The sequence below is a fragment of the Nipponia nippon genome, unplaced genomic scaffold, assembly GCF_047370975.1.
Source record: "Nipponia nippon isolate SJK-2023a ecotype South Korea unplaced genomic scaffold, ASM4737097v1 scaffold_2, whole genome shotgun sequence".
NCBI classification, from domain to species: Eukaryota; Metazoa; Chordata; class Aves; order Pelecaniformes; family Threskiornithidae; genus Nipponia; species Nipponia nippon.
Window position 1 is genome coordinate 27701458 of NW_028262336.1, and position 13503 is coordinate 27714960.

Here is a 13503-nt window from a genome sequence, read left to right on the forward strand (position 1 = left end):
AAGCCCCTGCGTACCTCCCCGTTGCAGGTCTGCATGTTGTGTCCTCTCTGCTGCCCTCCCAGGTGTGCACCAACATGTGACAGTCACACTTCCATATCGCCACGCAGACCTAACCTGAAGTCTTGGTGGCACACTTCCATGAACGACACTAGCAAGACACTTTAACTGTCGACCTTGTATTCACTATTTCTATGGGCAAAACTGAGTATTTTGTTATGCCTGATTACATTTCCAAGTTCAAGTCTTCACTCAGACCCTAACTAGATGCTGAGTAATTTTCTTCCTGAATTACACAGAGACTAGCAAATCATATGTAAAGGAAACCATTTAAAAAAAAAAAAAAGCTATTTTGTGATTGCATTCTCTCTAATAAATAGAGACTGTGAAAAGGTATTATGTTCAGTATCAATTATTCATATTTCCAGCAAGTAACTGACACATCCTCAAGTTACGACTTCCATCCACACTGGCTATAAAGTACCGTTTTCACTATGATTGGAATGGCTGTTACTGGCTGTCAATTAAAATATATATCATGTACCAGGCAACAGAAGCTGACAACACCAGGAAGAAATAACACTTGACAGCCACTTGGGAAATATATAGGCAAGAGAAGACTGAAAATTGCTGAAGATCTCTATCTACAGCTTCTTAAACACTGGCCTCCAAGATATGAAGAACAGAAAGATTTATCTGCACTTGAAAATTTCCCTTACCTCCTGTTGTTCTGTTTCCTTTTCATAACCGGGATAAATGAAATATTTCTAAATTAGATTGCCATACGCATATTTTAAAGAAGCAACATTGAAGTCACTCCTACGGCCCAGCACGACAAAATCCCCTTAGCAGTAATCCTTGGCTGTCATTTTCCAGCCTTTGTACCCAGGGTCGACTGGAGCTAATTACATAAGTGAGGAAGTCTCCAGGTGAAGCCCAGGGAAGATTTATCATTTTGTTTGTTTAGCCCTTAGATCCACTGGAATTGGCCTTTCCTAGCAATATATCATTCATACAAGAAGGAGGATTTTTTTTTTCAGAAGCTGGAAGGTCTCAACTCTTGGGTAGGCACCCAGATATGGACAACTTATGCAAAGTAACTATACTGTCTCAAAAATTAACAGCCCAGGGATCACAGAGTTGGCCATATAATTGCCCATCAGTCCCCAAGGCTGGATGCAGATGCTTGGAGCTGCGCCCATTCCTTCCGTCTGTGCCGCCACCGGGCTCCACAGGAGGGCAAGGCTAGGCAGAGCTACTGCCAGAGGTCTGCCTGTACTCCCTTTTCTTACTCTTGGGGCACAGAAGAAGCAAATGGCAGAGACTTAATTGCCCTTTTCAGTTGAAAAGGTCAAAAATACCAGCTTATCAAATTGATATAAAATGAGTGAGTGTATTTCTGGTTTTAGATCCCACTTTGCTTAATCCAACCTTATCATACAAGTGTTATGTGAGGGTCATGGTGAACAGGGCACCAGGTGAACCAGACACTGTGCTCTGTCTAGACCAGAATTATTCTTCCGTCGCAGACTGAACTGATCACTGTTGTCCTGTTTCATTTATGAAAACTCTCATCAGGTACCTTGACTTTCATGATCAAAGTAAGTCTATTATCCATGGATGCAGAAGTGCTTGAAAACTTCAGTGAATCTTGAGCTCCAACTAGTGGGATGCTTTGTTTTCCCTCACTTCCCACAAGCCAAGATCCAAGGTCTGAATCAATGCCTTTTATTATCCTTACTGGTGTCAGAAGGATCACTGTCCAAGCTTACCACTGAGTAGATCAGGCTTAGAAAGGAAATTCTCTGCACTCATCAGCTAGAGAAAGAACTTCTTTCAGGAGCTGGGCTCCTGATCTTTTTCTTAAATGGATATGACAGATGCAGAAGGGATAGGAACATCAGGATGCTACTCTTCTGGCTTTAAAGACAAGCATCAACAAACCTACATATTTACGTTGTGACTTTTCCCAGGCTTCTTGATTATCAGGTCAATCTTACCCTTCTGCAGGACTTCAATCCTCGAGACATACGGCATCCCCTCTCTGCACCACATCACTAGTGACAGCTTGTTCTCAATTTCACTCACTAAGGCTGACCAGAAATCATAATCAGCAATAAACACCAACATCCAGAAGGATTTTAATGACAGACTTTTCAATGAAAGTAAGTATTGGCTCTTGCCAAGCTGACTTACGGCCATGTCCCCCGTTTGTTTTACCACCCTGCAAGTGCAGCACACCAACCCCTGCAGAACCAGGGAGCAGCCACTTGTACAGTGGGGCGTGAGGACTCACGGCTGGGGGGAGGGAGCCTTCTCCTGTACGGAAGGATTACTAAACTGCCCTAGTTTGACCGTAATCACATATAGAGAGAGCTGGTGGAAACCTTGTTTTACTCTACCGGTCTCTCAGATGTGTCAGGGACCATTTATACCTCACTATAGTCTCTTGTAGATTATGAAGAGGGATATACAGTGATAGTGGAGCAAGGCCTGCGGCAGACCTCTGAAACATAGGTTCACAGTTTGTTGGTAAGGAGCCCAAACCTGTCACCCAGCTGGGATGGTTTATCTCCAAGTTCATCACTATGTGCACACACACATATCAGCTGATTTCCCAGTCCTGAATCAGATGGCCAATGCCCCACCCTCCATCTCAGAGGAAGAGCACCACCAAACGAGGAACAGTAATGCAGCACATATGTCTTCATTTTCATTCCTAAATCTCAAGAATTTACCTGATGAGGTCTCAGCTGAGGCACAGTAGTGGAGACTGCACTACCACAGCACTTCTTTGATGAATGCCCACAAGAGCTTTGCCTTGTTTTTTAAACACAGAAATAATGATGATGATAATTGACAAGGGCAGCCTCAGATGATTTCATAAATTCTTGTTATGTGAGGCAGCAGGTACAGAAGCAACCTTGTCTCTTAGCTGTCAATAAATGGCAGGTACCCTGGTATCCCTTTATGCCTTGGCAAGTAATCAACCACCCCAAGCCCACTACCATAACAAAGCGGCTCACTGCTATGATCCTCAGCCTCAAACAAGGGCCAGTCCCAAGTATACAGATTTATTCCATGTATATGTTCTGCATATCTTGCCGTACAATCTATATAATCTGTAGTTGTCAAGTTATTGTTCAAGTTTCAGGGTATAATGAAAGTGTTTGAGTCCCACTACATGGGTTCACTGGATTCCCAGCCATAGATTAACATTTTGTTTAATTAAGCACAGCCTTGTCACCAACAAGTTACTGCCTGTACAAGACCAAGGGTCATTAGATATCTAAAAATTCAGCCAGGAAGTGTATTACACTTCAACAAAAAGGGTAAAAACAATTTCCCAGTTGAGTGCTTGTTCATAAAGGTCCAGACGCAAAGCAGGGGGCTATAGGTACTAAGATGACAAAGCAGCCCCAGGGCATATTTGGGCTTTGCAGTTGCACAGATGCCCATAGCACACTCTCCCCTCCTGTTAAAGATGCTTTACAGCGAAGGAAAACAGGAACATTCAGAAAAGAGGAGACCTGCTATCAACTTGATAGCTGGCAGTACGCAGGGTAACAGACATCCCTCAGAGCTGAGCAAAACCAGAAAGCAGATGTGGGCATGACTTCTTTTTCCATTTCCCTTTCCTCTTTCTAAACTTCCTGACCACATTTGGATTTTTGGAAACAGAGAGAGAGTGGAGTTTCATCACAAGCAAAGCTTGGGCTGAGGGTGATCTCAGGATAGCTGCTGACAGCTGCTCTTCCTCCCCTGCAGAGGAGGTGATGTTTAAAACCGGGGTAGGGATGACTCTCGTAGAGCCCAGGCTCCCCAGGCAGCTCCTAGCAGCGGTGATGCAGAGGGGCAGGGGAAGGGTCTGCTTGGAAAATGTTTTCCTGTGATCAGCACTCTTTGGAAAAGCTCTTTGACAAGCAGCAGTAAAATAAGGACACAGCCCTGAGGGATCTTGAGGGAGCATGTAAAAGAAAGGCAACGAGATGAGTCACTGGTAAATATGCTGTAATATAAAAAAGATCGGGCAATTTGGATGAACTGGCGAAAGGCTGTACCAGTGTCCAGATCAGTTCCTGTAATGGAGGACTTCCCGTCAATATGATGCCATATCTATCGAGAGAAAGTTGGGGATGGCTTACTGGCCATGAAAAAATGGTTTTGCCCATGTCCCTGAAAATGAACATATTATAGATGTGTTGCAAAGGGCTAAGATGTGTTGTGTTATGGGCAAAGATGGCCAGCTTGGCATTAATGCAAGAAAGGAGAACTGCCTTGAAGCCTCCCCCCAGCAGGTTTCCTGCAAGTGAGCAGGGGGTTCAGGTGAAGACTCAGGCCTGGGGAAAACCAGCATTACACAGCTCCCACTTCAGCCTCCCTCCTGCAGGCTTCAGCTGTTTAAAATCAGCTGCCTTCACTGGCAGCAGGCCAGCTCGCCTCCATGAAGGAACTGGCTCCATATGCTAGGCTGACAAAAAAAATCCCACTTTCTTCAGAAACACCTAAGTCTTTGGCTTTGCTTTTGTTTCTGTTGGCTTTAGTCCATTCTTAGTCATCACTCTGATAGCAATGGCTGCCCTTTCCTAGTCTCCACCAAGGATGCAAAATACTAATGGTGCACAGCATAACAAAAATAATTCACATTTTCCATTTCCACTGCTGTGTAAATATTGACCATCTAATCTTCACAGCAAACCGGACAGACAAACATTTCTGCTCTAGTTAATGCCTCCAGCACCTTGAGCTACATGATCCCTTGAGCTGGAGCTCCCTGGATCCTTCTCTAGGCTGTTCTCCTGATTGCGTGGCAGCTCTTCAGCACAGTCCGTGCTCATTGCTTTCGCTCTTCCTACAGTGAAGAAACACTGGCAACAGTATCAGCGAGCCGTCCTCTGTAGGTCATACAAAATCAGAAAGTCTTGACCGTTTTGTTTTTCCCCATATCTCTTTCCCTTTTGTAAAGTGGGGGACCGTCACCCCTCCTTTCTTTAGTCCTCTGTTCATCTCTTTTGGCTGCACAAGATCATGACGGAGCGGGAGGGGTGTTTTTAGAATGGGTGCACTACAATCCAGGCATGGACTGGGGCTCTGCTTTTCAGACCTCATATGTTGCTGCAATATAAAAAACACCACTAGACTGGGCATACCCATTGGAAAATAGCAATAGGGACCACTTGAGAAAAGGTCCTGGTCATTATTTTCTCAAGGTGTTTTGTCTAAGCACTGACGTTTTAGTGAAACTGAAGAAATATATTAAATTTCTCTTAATTCTTTTGTGCAATTTCTGCCTCAGGATGTTACATACTATTACTGTGTGCCATTAAATACCTGTTGCATTTTATTCCAAGGTGACTAAAATGATTATTTTTCTAGTTACTAAAGCATTTGGAGAGCTTCCAGGATGAAAGTGAACACAGAAATGCCAAACATTTACTGGTCTAATAGATAGCCATCAGTGCTTTATGAACTATCCCATTACATCCAAAAAATATCACTGCGGTTTCACAAAGGGTCTTGAGAACATTTGCTTTAAATTGAAAGACTCTATTTCTACTATACTAAGAACAGTGTTAATATTGATCCAGGTGCTCTATGGAGCAATTTGATCTTTTCATTGTGGCACTATTGAAAATCTGGTCTAGCACACTGGTAAAACTGCATCTTTCAAAGTTACAAACATTAAAAAAGAAAATAATTACATTTTTCATTAATTAAAAAAGGCTTATAATAGCATTAACGATCCTTTCATTGGAGTGTGTCATTTAGGTAACGGCAGCCTAGCACATTAACTTCCCTTGGCTTTGCCTTGGCCTTTTAACTCCTCCAACTGATTATTACCTAATTTGTAAAGTCTCCCAAATGGGTCATTAGCTCTTAAATACATTTCTCCTGCTGTTTGGTATATACCCAAGAAACAGTAGGCTGTCAGAGAGGTAACTGGTATGGAAGTAGCTCTTTCTGGGGAAAAAAAAGTTAAAGAAATGCCAGATTAAATTAAGTTTGCGAAATGAATCATGGCTTGAAATATCCCCGATACATGATTAACTAAGACATCACACAGAATTTATTTTTTTCCACAAAAGAGGACTGGCATCAGCGCATATGCAAGCATATGTGCCCTTGTAAGCACCTGCAACTCCTGCTGCTTCCAATCCATAACAGCAATCGTGAAACCAGGCAGTCATCTAATGTGCTAAACTATGAAACCAAGGAGAAAGGCCCATGGGACCAGGTCCTGTACTCCTGGCACGGTGACCTTCCCTGGTTGCCTCCCCAGCTCAGCCTAGAAATTGTGAACCAAAGGCAGAGCAACCCAAGACCACAAGAAAATCAGCAGCACCTGGCTCAAGTATATGAACTGCCCAGGGCAATGCTACATTCACTGACCAAATTAGCAATATTGTCCACTGCCAAGCAAGAAAAGCAAAAGATCATTTGGCCTTTCCCAGCCATAGATTACATTTTTGTATTTTTTTCTTACTTTACAACATGACGTAGGGCATGAGACTGAAATAAGTCGGTGTGACTAAGTAAAAACTCTTTGTACTAACCCACTCATCTGCAAGCTATTCATGTGAAAGAGAATAAATGACTATTGGCCAGCAATATCTGCACTGCAGGAACTTTGAATATGGAGGTATTGAACAAATTATGTTTCCACACAAAGAAAATAATACTTAAGGTATAACAACACTTCCATTTTTTCAGCTAAATTCAACTAATAAAACTTCAGTATTAGCAAATGCTCCCATTTGTTTATGCAGCAACTTCTTTGTTCTACTCCTTTACTTTTATAAATCTTTCTGACTCCCTCCTACTCTTTGGCTGTCTTCAGTTTGCTTGCTTATTTTCAATGCAATCATCGCCTCTTTCCGAAAAGAAGCTACTCTGTACTGGTTTTACCTGGTTTGCTGGAAGGGCAACGCCTTTATGTTTTATGCACTTCGCAAGGACAAGGGATGTGGTGTCCTTTGAGATTAAAATCATTGTCTGGTATGGCCCAATATATACGGATCTGCAAAACATTAATCAACATACTAAAATCAACATCCTCATTAGTGTTTCCATATCAAACAAATAGCTCGCTACCACTACGAAATTCTCAAATTGCTATTTCCATAATTTTCCCCTGGAATAAACCATGTATACATTGTAGGTACTTCAGTCACCGTGACCTTTATGCAACATCAACAGAGGCAACACACAATCACAAAGCTGAAAAACAGAGGACTCTCTGATCAAAGACTTTTAGTTATTTTCCAGAAATGCCTTTTTATTTAAGAAACCCACTTTATAACTTGTTCTGACAAATGTCACAGCTGGAGAAATTCTTCCTCTAAGGGAAGATTTATGATCTATAGGATAGTTTTCTTTCTCTGTATTTTCCAGGAGACTGGTTTCATTAAATACAAACTGCTCTTTGATTTGTGTGTCTGCATGTTCAGCACAAAGAAATGAAATGCAAGAATGGGAGAAATGACAATACTCGTTATCTATAGGTAACTTTTTGGCACAGAAATGTCATCCAGTGTGATCAACTGGCAAGTGCTGAGGTACTAGCGTAGAATGATGTGGTACAAACACGATTTCCCGCAGAGAAAACTATACTTATTCTGTTCTTCATGCTGGCCACCACGTTGGCAAGCACATCCAATACCCCAGCAGATGGTTTTGAGTAGGGACTGCCAAAACACCGCATGCAGAAGGTTGCACTTCATGGGAGGGTTTCAGGAGGAACATCGGTCTCTTGAGAGGTCACAGTACCAGCTGAAATGTCGCAGGACATAGCCCAGAGCAGAAGTAACTGTAAGGATAACCTGGTTCAGGACTTGTCACCTCTGAACAGCAAAACAGAAATGAGAATATAACCGTCCTTCCTTGGAGAAGACTCCAAGGAACCAGCAGCAACCAAAACCTGTGATGCAGCTCAGTTTTCCTCTGACTGGGTAACAAATGCCTGGGTAGCTAATGGGCCTGTGACTCAAGGCTCAGTTTGGCCAAGGGCCACAACACAGAACTTACAGTTCTTCCTTACTTCTTCTGAACTTGCAGCAGTGAGGACTAAGGCCATTCGCGCTTTCAAGTGGGGTTTCAAGAAGATAAGCTTAGTCAGCCTGGAAAGGACAAATACAATTACAGAATCTGATCAAGAACAGTCAATAAGGTCTTGTTTACAAGAAAGCCTCTGAATAACTTTTGTGCTCAAAGTTAAAAGGTTGCTTGAGCTCTTCCCTGAATCAGGACTGAATGCCAAAAAATATCAGACTTAGGGGGCAATGAAGGGTTGTCAGTTGACCTCACTTGGATATGGTACCACGTTTTGCAAGCTGTTTTTTTATTCATTAATACACTGACACACTTGAAAAGAAGATGAGGGCTATGCTGGAAAACATTTAAATGCGTTCTGATCTCCAGGAATCAGCGGTAAGCTGTAGTCTCTCCCTCTGAAATGGACCTGATGCCACATCCTGAACTCTAGGTGCCGTATTTTTGTCACCTTCCGCTATTTTGGCTGTAGCGTTCTCGAACTGCCCAGCCACCCAACTCAAACTAAGGATGTTCAGCACTTTTAAATCCCCAAAGAGAACCACTGTCTTTGTGGTTCGCATATAAAACTGAGAAATATACTAGCCTTACCATTGCAGGATGATGCTTTAGGTAATGGGATACCCTATTCTGAAGTCAAACAGCTGCTGCTGAATCACAGTTAGCCCCATAAGTATATGGAACATTTTAAATCATGAAGGCCTGTACTTTACATAGCAGAGATTAAGTAATTTTGAACAATATGTCTGACAAATGCAAACAATATTATTTGGTGACTTACAGTTTTAAAATGCCCAAGACAACATTCAAAAGTAATCTGATGCTCACAGTCTCTCTGCCCATCTCTTTGGTTAGGCTGAATATCATTATTACTGGTAAACAACATGATTTAAAAAAAAAGTCTTTACACAATCCAATTGAAGACAAATCTACGATGTTTTAATATTTGGTTTGTATTTCTTCTCCCATTTGTGAGTTCTCCTGATTCAGTATATTTAAAAAAAATGGAAGTATCATTTGCTGATAAAAAAGGCATTGTAGCATATGTCCACTGTATACAGTATTTAAGTCCAGGTAAAAGTAAATCAGCTATAAATTAGTGTATTTCACATATAAAAATGCTCTTTATGTTTACATTTCAGGCTACAAACTAGTCTCAAACTGTTTCTAAGTAGGCACTTAAAACAACCTGCACTTGGCCAAAAATAATATCCATCATTTCTTGGTTACTGAATAACTCCAACAGCACTTCTCTTGATAATATCAGACCAATATGCACTGCTGATCGTTGGGTATTATCAGCCTGAAGTAGAAACTGAAAATAGCTTCAGTCTTCAGTCTTCTTTTTAGGGACATGGTTTAGTGGTGGACTTGGCAGTGCTAGGTTAACGGTTGGACTCGATGATCTTAAAGGTCTTTTCCAACCTAAACGATTCTATGATTCTATGATTCCTTGTTCTTCCTTCTTTCCCTTGTTTCAAGAAAAGGCATAACACATGCTTGAAGACAACAGTTGGGAGTTTTCCCCGAAAATAAGCCCCAGCAGCTGCCTCTTGTGGTTTCGAAACAGCTTGTTGAACCATTTGCACCACCTGCATGTTCTTACATGGGAAGGCCCCCACTCCCATGTGCTGTAACGGGCTGCAGCTGAAGCTAAGCACTGATGCTAAGCACTACTCGTCAGGCACTAACTTACAGGAACTGTTTCTTTGGTCACGCATTGTTTAATCATGAAACGTGATGGTCTGGAGCGGACAGTATTTGTCTTCATCCTGAGCCATGGCAACCCTCCCAGGTTATTTCAACACCTGGCCATATGTGTTGATGCAGACCCCATCCTATTTGTCCCTGAGCTGAGAGTATTTGTTCCAATGGTGCTGGCTGTTTCAACAGGCAGTTAATATCCATGTGAGGGCATGTAATTATTTCCCTGAATATCCAGGGTAAGGAGGGGGTGGGGGATACTGTATCGAAGTCTGTGGAGTTGGAGTATAAGGTGGAGGTAGGTCAGCTGAGTACTCCATTTCATATTCGTAACTGTATGGTGGTGGAGCCACTGAAAGGGGAGAAAAAAGAAGATACAATTAAAAATCTTTTATTCAGATGCAGACCCCCAGGTATTTTCTAGTTGCATTCAGACTTTCATACAACAGATGTAAAGTCTCCTGGCAATGCGCTCATGTTTTTTTTTCAGACTGTCATTATATAGTCACTTTATGTCAGTGCAAGTCCTTGCTTATTGCCCTTTCCTTCACTGCTTAGCCATGCGCCCACTGACACGTTGTGCTGGTAACAGTGTTTGAGTGGCCATATGGCAGATGATACCAAGGTGATGTGGCAGAGCTAAGCTTTCTCAGGGGAGGAAGGTTGTTTTTTTATCAGACACGTTCCCTTTCACCCCCTTCAGCAGCAGCATGGACTTATGTCATTTCAAATTGATGGTGCAGCCAGGGCTTTTGCTGATCTCCACAGACCTCTCAACCACCCTCTGGATCCCCAGGAGATGTGTGCCATGCCATGCCGTGCCATGCCATGCCGAACACAGCTGACAGTTCCTCACTGCACAAATGCTGGACATCTTCCCAGGACTTGGGCGACAGAAGAACAAAGCTTTTGCCTTGTTCACCCCAACAGAGACATCTGAGGAGAGCCCTGCATTTGTAAACTGGGTCAGGCATTTAGGAAACAACAAAAATGTTCACAAACGGCTGAAAACATTTTCTCAACTACTTCTAATACCCTTACAGAGGAAGGATTAATTCAGTGATCATAAAGACAGTAAATGCTGCAGAATGATAGCACATTAGGAACCAAAGGCTCCATATCAAGACCCCAGTAGAGTACTCTCTACAAATTTTAAGGTCCAGAGTCTGCTGCTTCTCTGTCCATGTCACCATGGATGCTTTCCTATCCCCTCCCTAGATGTCTCAGGCAGACTGGCAGTGAAATAGCACTTGAATAGAGAGAAAAGAGAAACCTAGGATGTTTGTGATGGGGGTAAGAGACTCAAACCCCAGCGTGCCATGAAAAGCACTCCCCGCGCTCTGAAAACCCGGCTGCCACTGTGGCTGAGGCCAAAGGAAGGGCATCCCCTTGCTTGCCGTTCCTGTCCAAAACAGGTAATGGCAGGGGGGAGGGTTGATCACAAACCCTGCAGCCAAAGCCAGGTTAGTCATTACTCCAGAAGTGTTCATGACAGCGGGGAACACAAATAATTTCAGAGCTTCCCCATCCTCCAAAAACCTGCTGCTGCTGAGAGGAACTGCTTGAACTAATGTTTGCACCACGAACAGGGAGCGTGCAGAGTCAAACTCCCTGGAGGTGGAGAGACAGGGGTGAGTCACTGCAGGAGCAGACTTGGGGAAGAAAAGGCTACAGCCCCGGAGTCTTCATTTTGCTCTTGTCTTTACAGCTTGCAGTGATTATTAGAGTCTGAAGTAGCTCTTCAGCAATTCATAGTTGAGAATATTGCAGTTCTCTTTCAATACTCATCTCTCTATGCAAAACAATGTTGCAATGATAAGGATGATTATAGATGGTTTTAGTTTAACTGGAAAGTAGGAGCATGAGGGAGAAAACAGACACTCAGAGCAGTGAATGCGATAAAGGAACACCTAATAAATATTGCATAGCTTTTCGTATAAGTATACGTAATGCACCTGGGGTTTGCTGCAACCTTTGCAACAGGAGGGAATATAAAGGGAGGGGATCTCTAAGAGTGGGATGAGGGGACTTCATGCATGAAACACCATTGCCTTTTATTACAGTGAACTCTCAAGTTATCCCAAGGCAATCGCTCCTGCATTTGTAATGCAATTTGTAAAACAGTGTCACTGAAGGAGAGACATAGCCGCATTGCATAAACACCATTATGCTGCTTCCAGGGTCAGCTTTGCTCTTCAACAATGTGGCCACTTTCTTGTGGTGGGGAGCCCAGAAAAATCAGCCTTGCAGACCCCAGCTAGCTCGGTGCAGATCCACCTTTAGTGCTCCTGTACCCCAATCCTAGACTGGTGCGAGTTGACAAGTGTGGTACAGAGAGTGGCTCTGCACAGAACTAGCTCAGGTACCAGTTCCCTCTCACTATGGGCACAACTGCACTGGAGCAGACCCATGAGGGGTCCCTACTGTCCCCTGGGGCACCCCAGAGCCTGTGACAGCTTATTAGCTCAGTGTGAGATCTAACTTAGGCTCTGTGCCTTCTCTGGTGCCGCCCCGCACCTAAAAAACCATGACACCAAACCAACGTAAGCCCACAGACAAGACTGCATTGAGCACGTCCAACACTAAGCTAGAGCTAACAGCACTGCCAGATCTCACTAGCTAACTTTGATCAAGGCACAACGGGCATCTCTGCACCGTGCTCCAAGTTCCTATCAGTTCAGGCACGGTGCCAGGAGAATGCAGAGAGCTAGCTTGGATCCAGCACCGCGTGCTAGCCAGCAGTCCCTCCTGGGACACACAGCAGAGAGCAACACACTGCAAAGATGCTTGTGTGCCTTTGCAGAAGTCACCTGGGATCCTGCAGGACCCGGCAGGGCCTGTGAGCTCTGGCCGAGTACCAGCCAGCTCAGGCTGCATTAGACTCCACATGGCATCACTCGAAGCCTTTGCACTATGATCCACAGACCTTATTGTCCAGGTTTTCCCCCCTCTGTGGTATGCCGGGCCCCCATTATATCGGACAATGAAAGGGAGCTGACTGCACGTGACCAAGAGCAAATACAAGAACCAGAACACAAAAGAAGAACAACTGATCCGTCGCCAGAGAGCCTCTGGCACAAGGAGAAGGTCTATCCTGCACAATGCAGCACCGCCCTGAGCGAGGTCTCAATGTGCTACTGCGGGCACCGCAAGCCATACAGCTGTGTGAGTATGGCACCCCGCCAGATCTCATTAGCCCGCTGAGTGGCTGAATAAATCAGCCCAGGCAGAGTGCTGCACTGACGAACGCTGCGCACGCTGAGCTGTCTTGCGTTTCTCAGCAGGGAGTCATGCCGTTCCCCTCCGGACTGAGAAGAGCTGCCTGCTGTATTCACATCCCCCATTTGCTGCGGAGCCGTAACTATCCAAAGATACGCTTCTGCCATGAACGCAGGCACTCCTGCAGGGGTGGCATTTCGCTTCCTTACCTGGGTACGTGCTGATGGTGTTGATGTGCGTGGTTCGGATGACCCCTACTCGAGTCCCACGGTTGCTCTTCATGCACATGCAGATACAGATGGCAATCCCGGCAATCACTCCCATTATAAATACTATACCGAAAACAATTCCAGCTATTGCTGTACCTCTGCAAGGGGAATGGAAACATGCAGTCAGTCTCAGCCAAATAATATTTACAAAACAATTTGTTTTTCTCAGGAGCAGCCCTCATTTGAGAAAAAAAGTGTATATTGATTACTGAAAATGCTGCAAATTTTGGTCCATCAGGGCACCTCAATGGAAGAAATGAAAATC

At 43.9% G+C, this 13503-nt stretch overlaps 1 protein-coding gene across 5 annotated transcripts in view; it reads right to left on the minus strand.

The window, feature by feature from the left end:
- Positions 1-7260: 7260 nt before the first annotated feature.
- Positions 7261-13503, minus strand: part of CYYR1 (cysteine and tyrosine rich 1) — a 59872-nt gene continuing 53629 nt past the window's right edge. For 4 of the 5 annotated variants that reach the window (XM_087759132.1, XM_087759131.1, XM_087759134.1 and 1 more), the window contains exons 3-4: positions 13179-13336; positions 7261-10102 (exon numbers count right to left, since the gene is read on the minus strand). In XM_087759132.1, coding sequence (XP_087615258.1) covers positions 9969-10102; positions 13179-13336 — 292 coding nt within the window. In that variant the 3' untranslated portion in view covers positions 7261-9968. The remainder of the gene's footprint in view (positions 10103-13178; positions 13337-13503) is intronic. The other variant, XR_015705120.1, reaches the window with a different exon arrangement.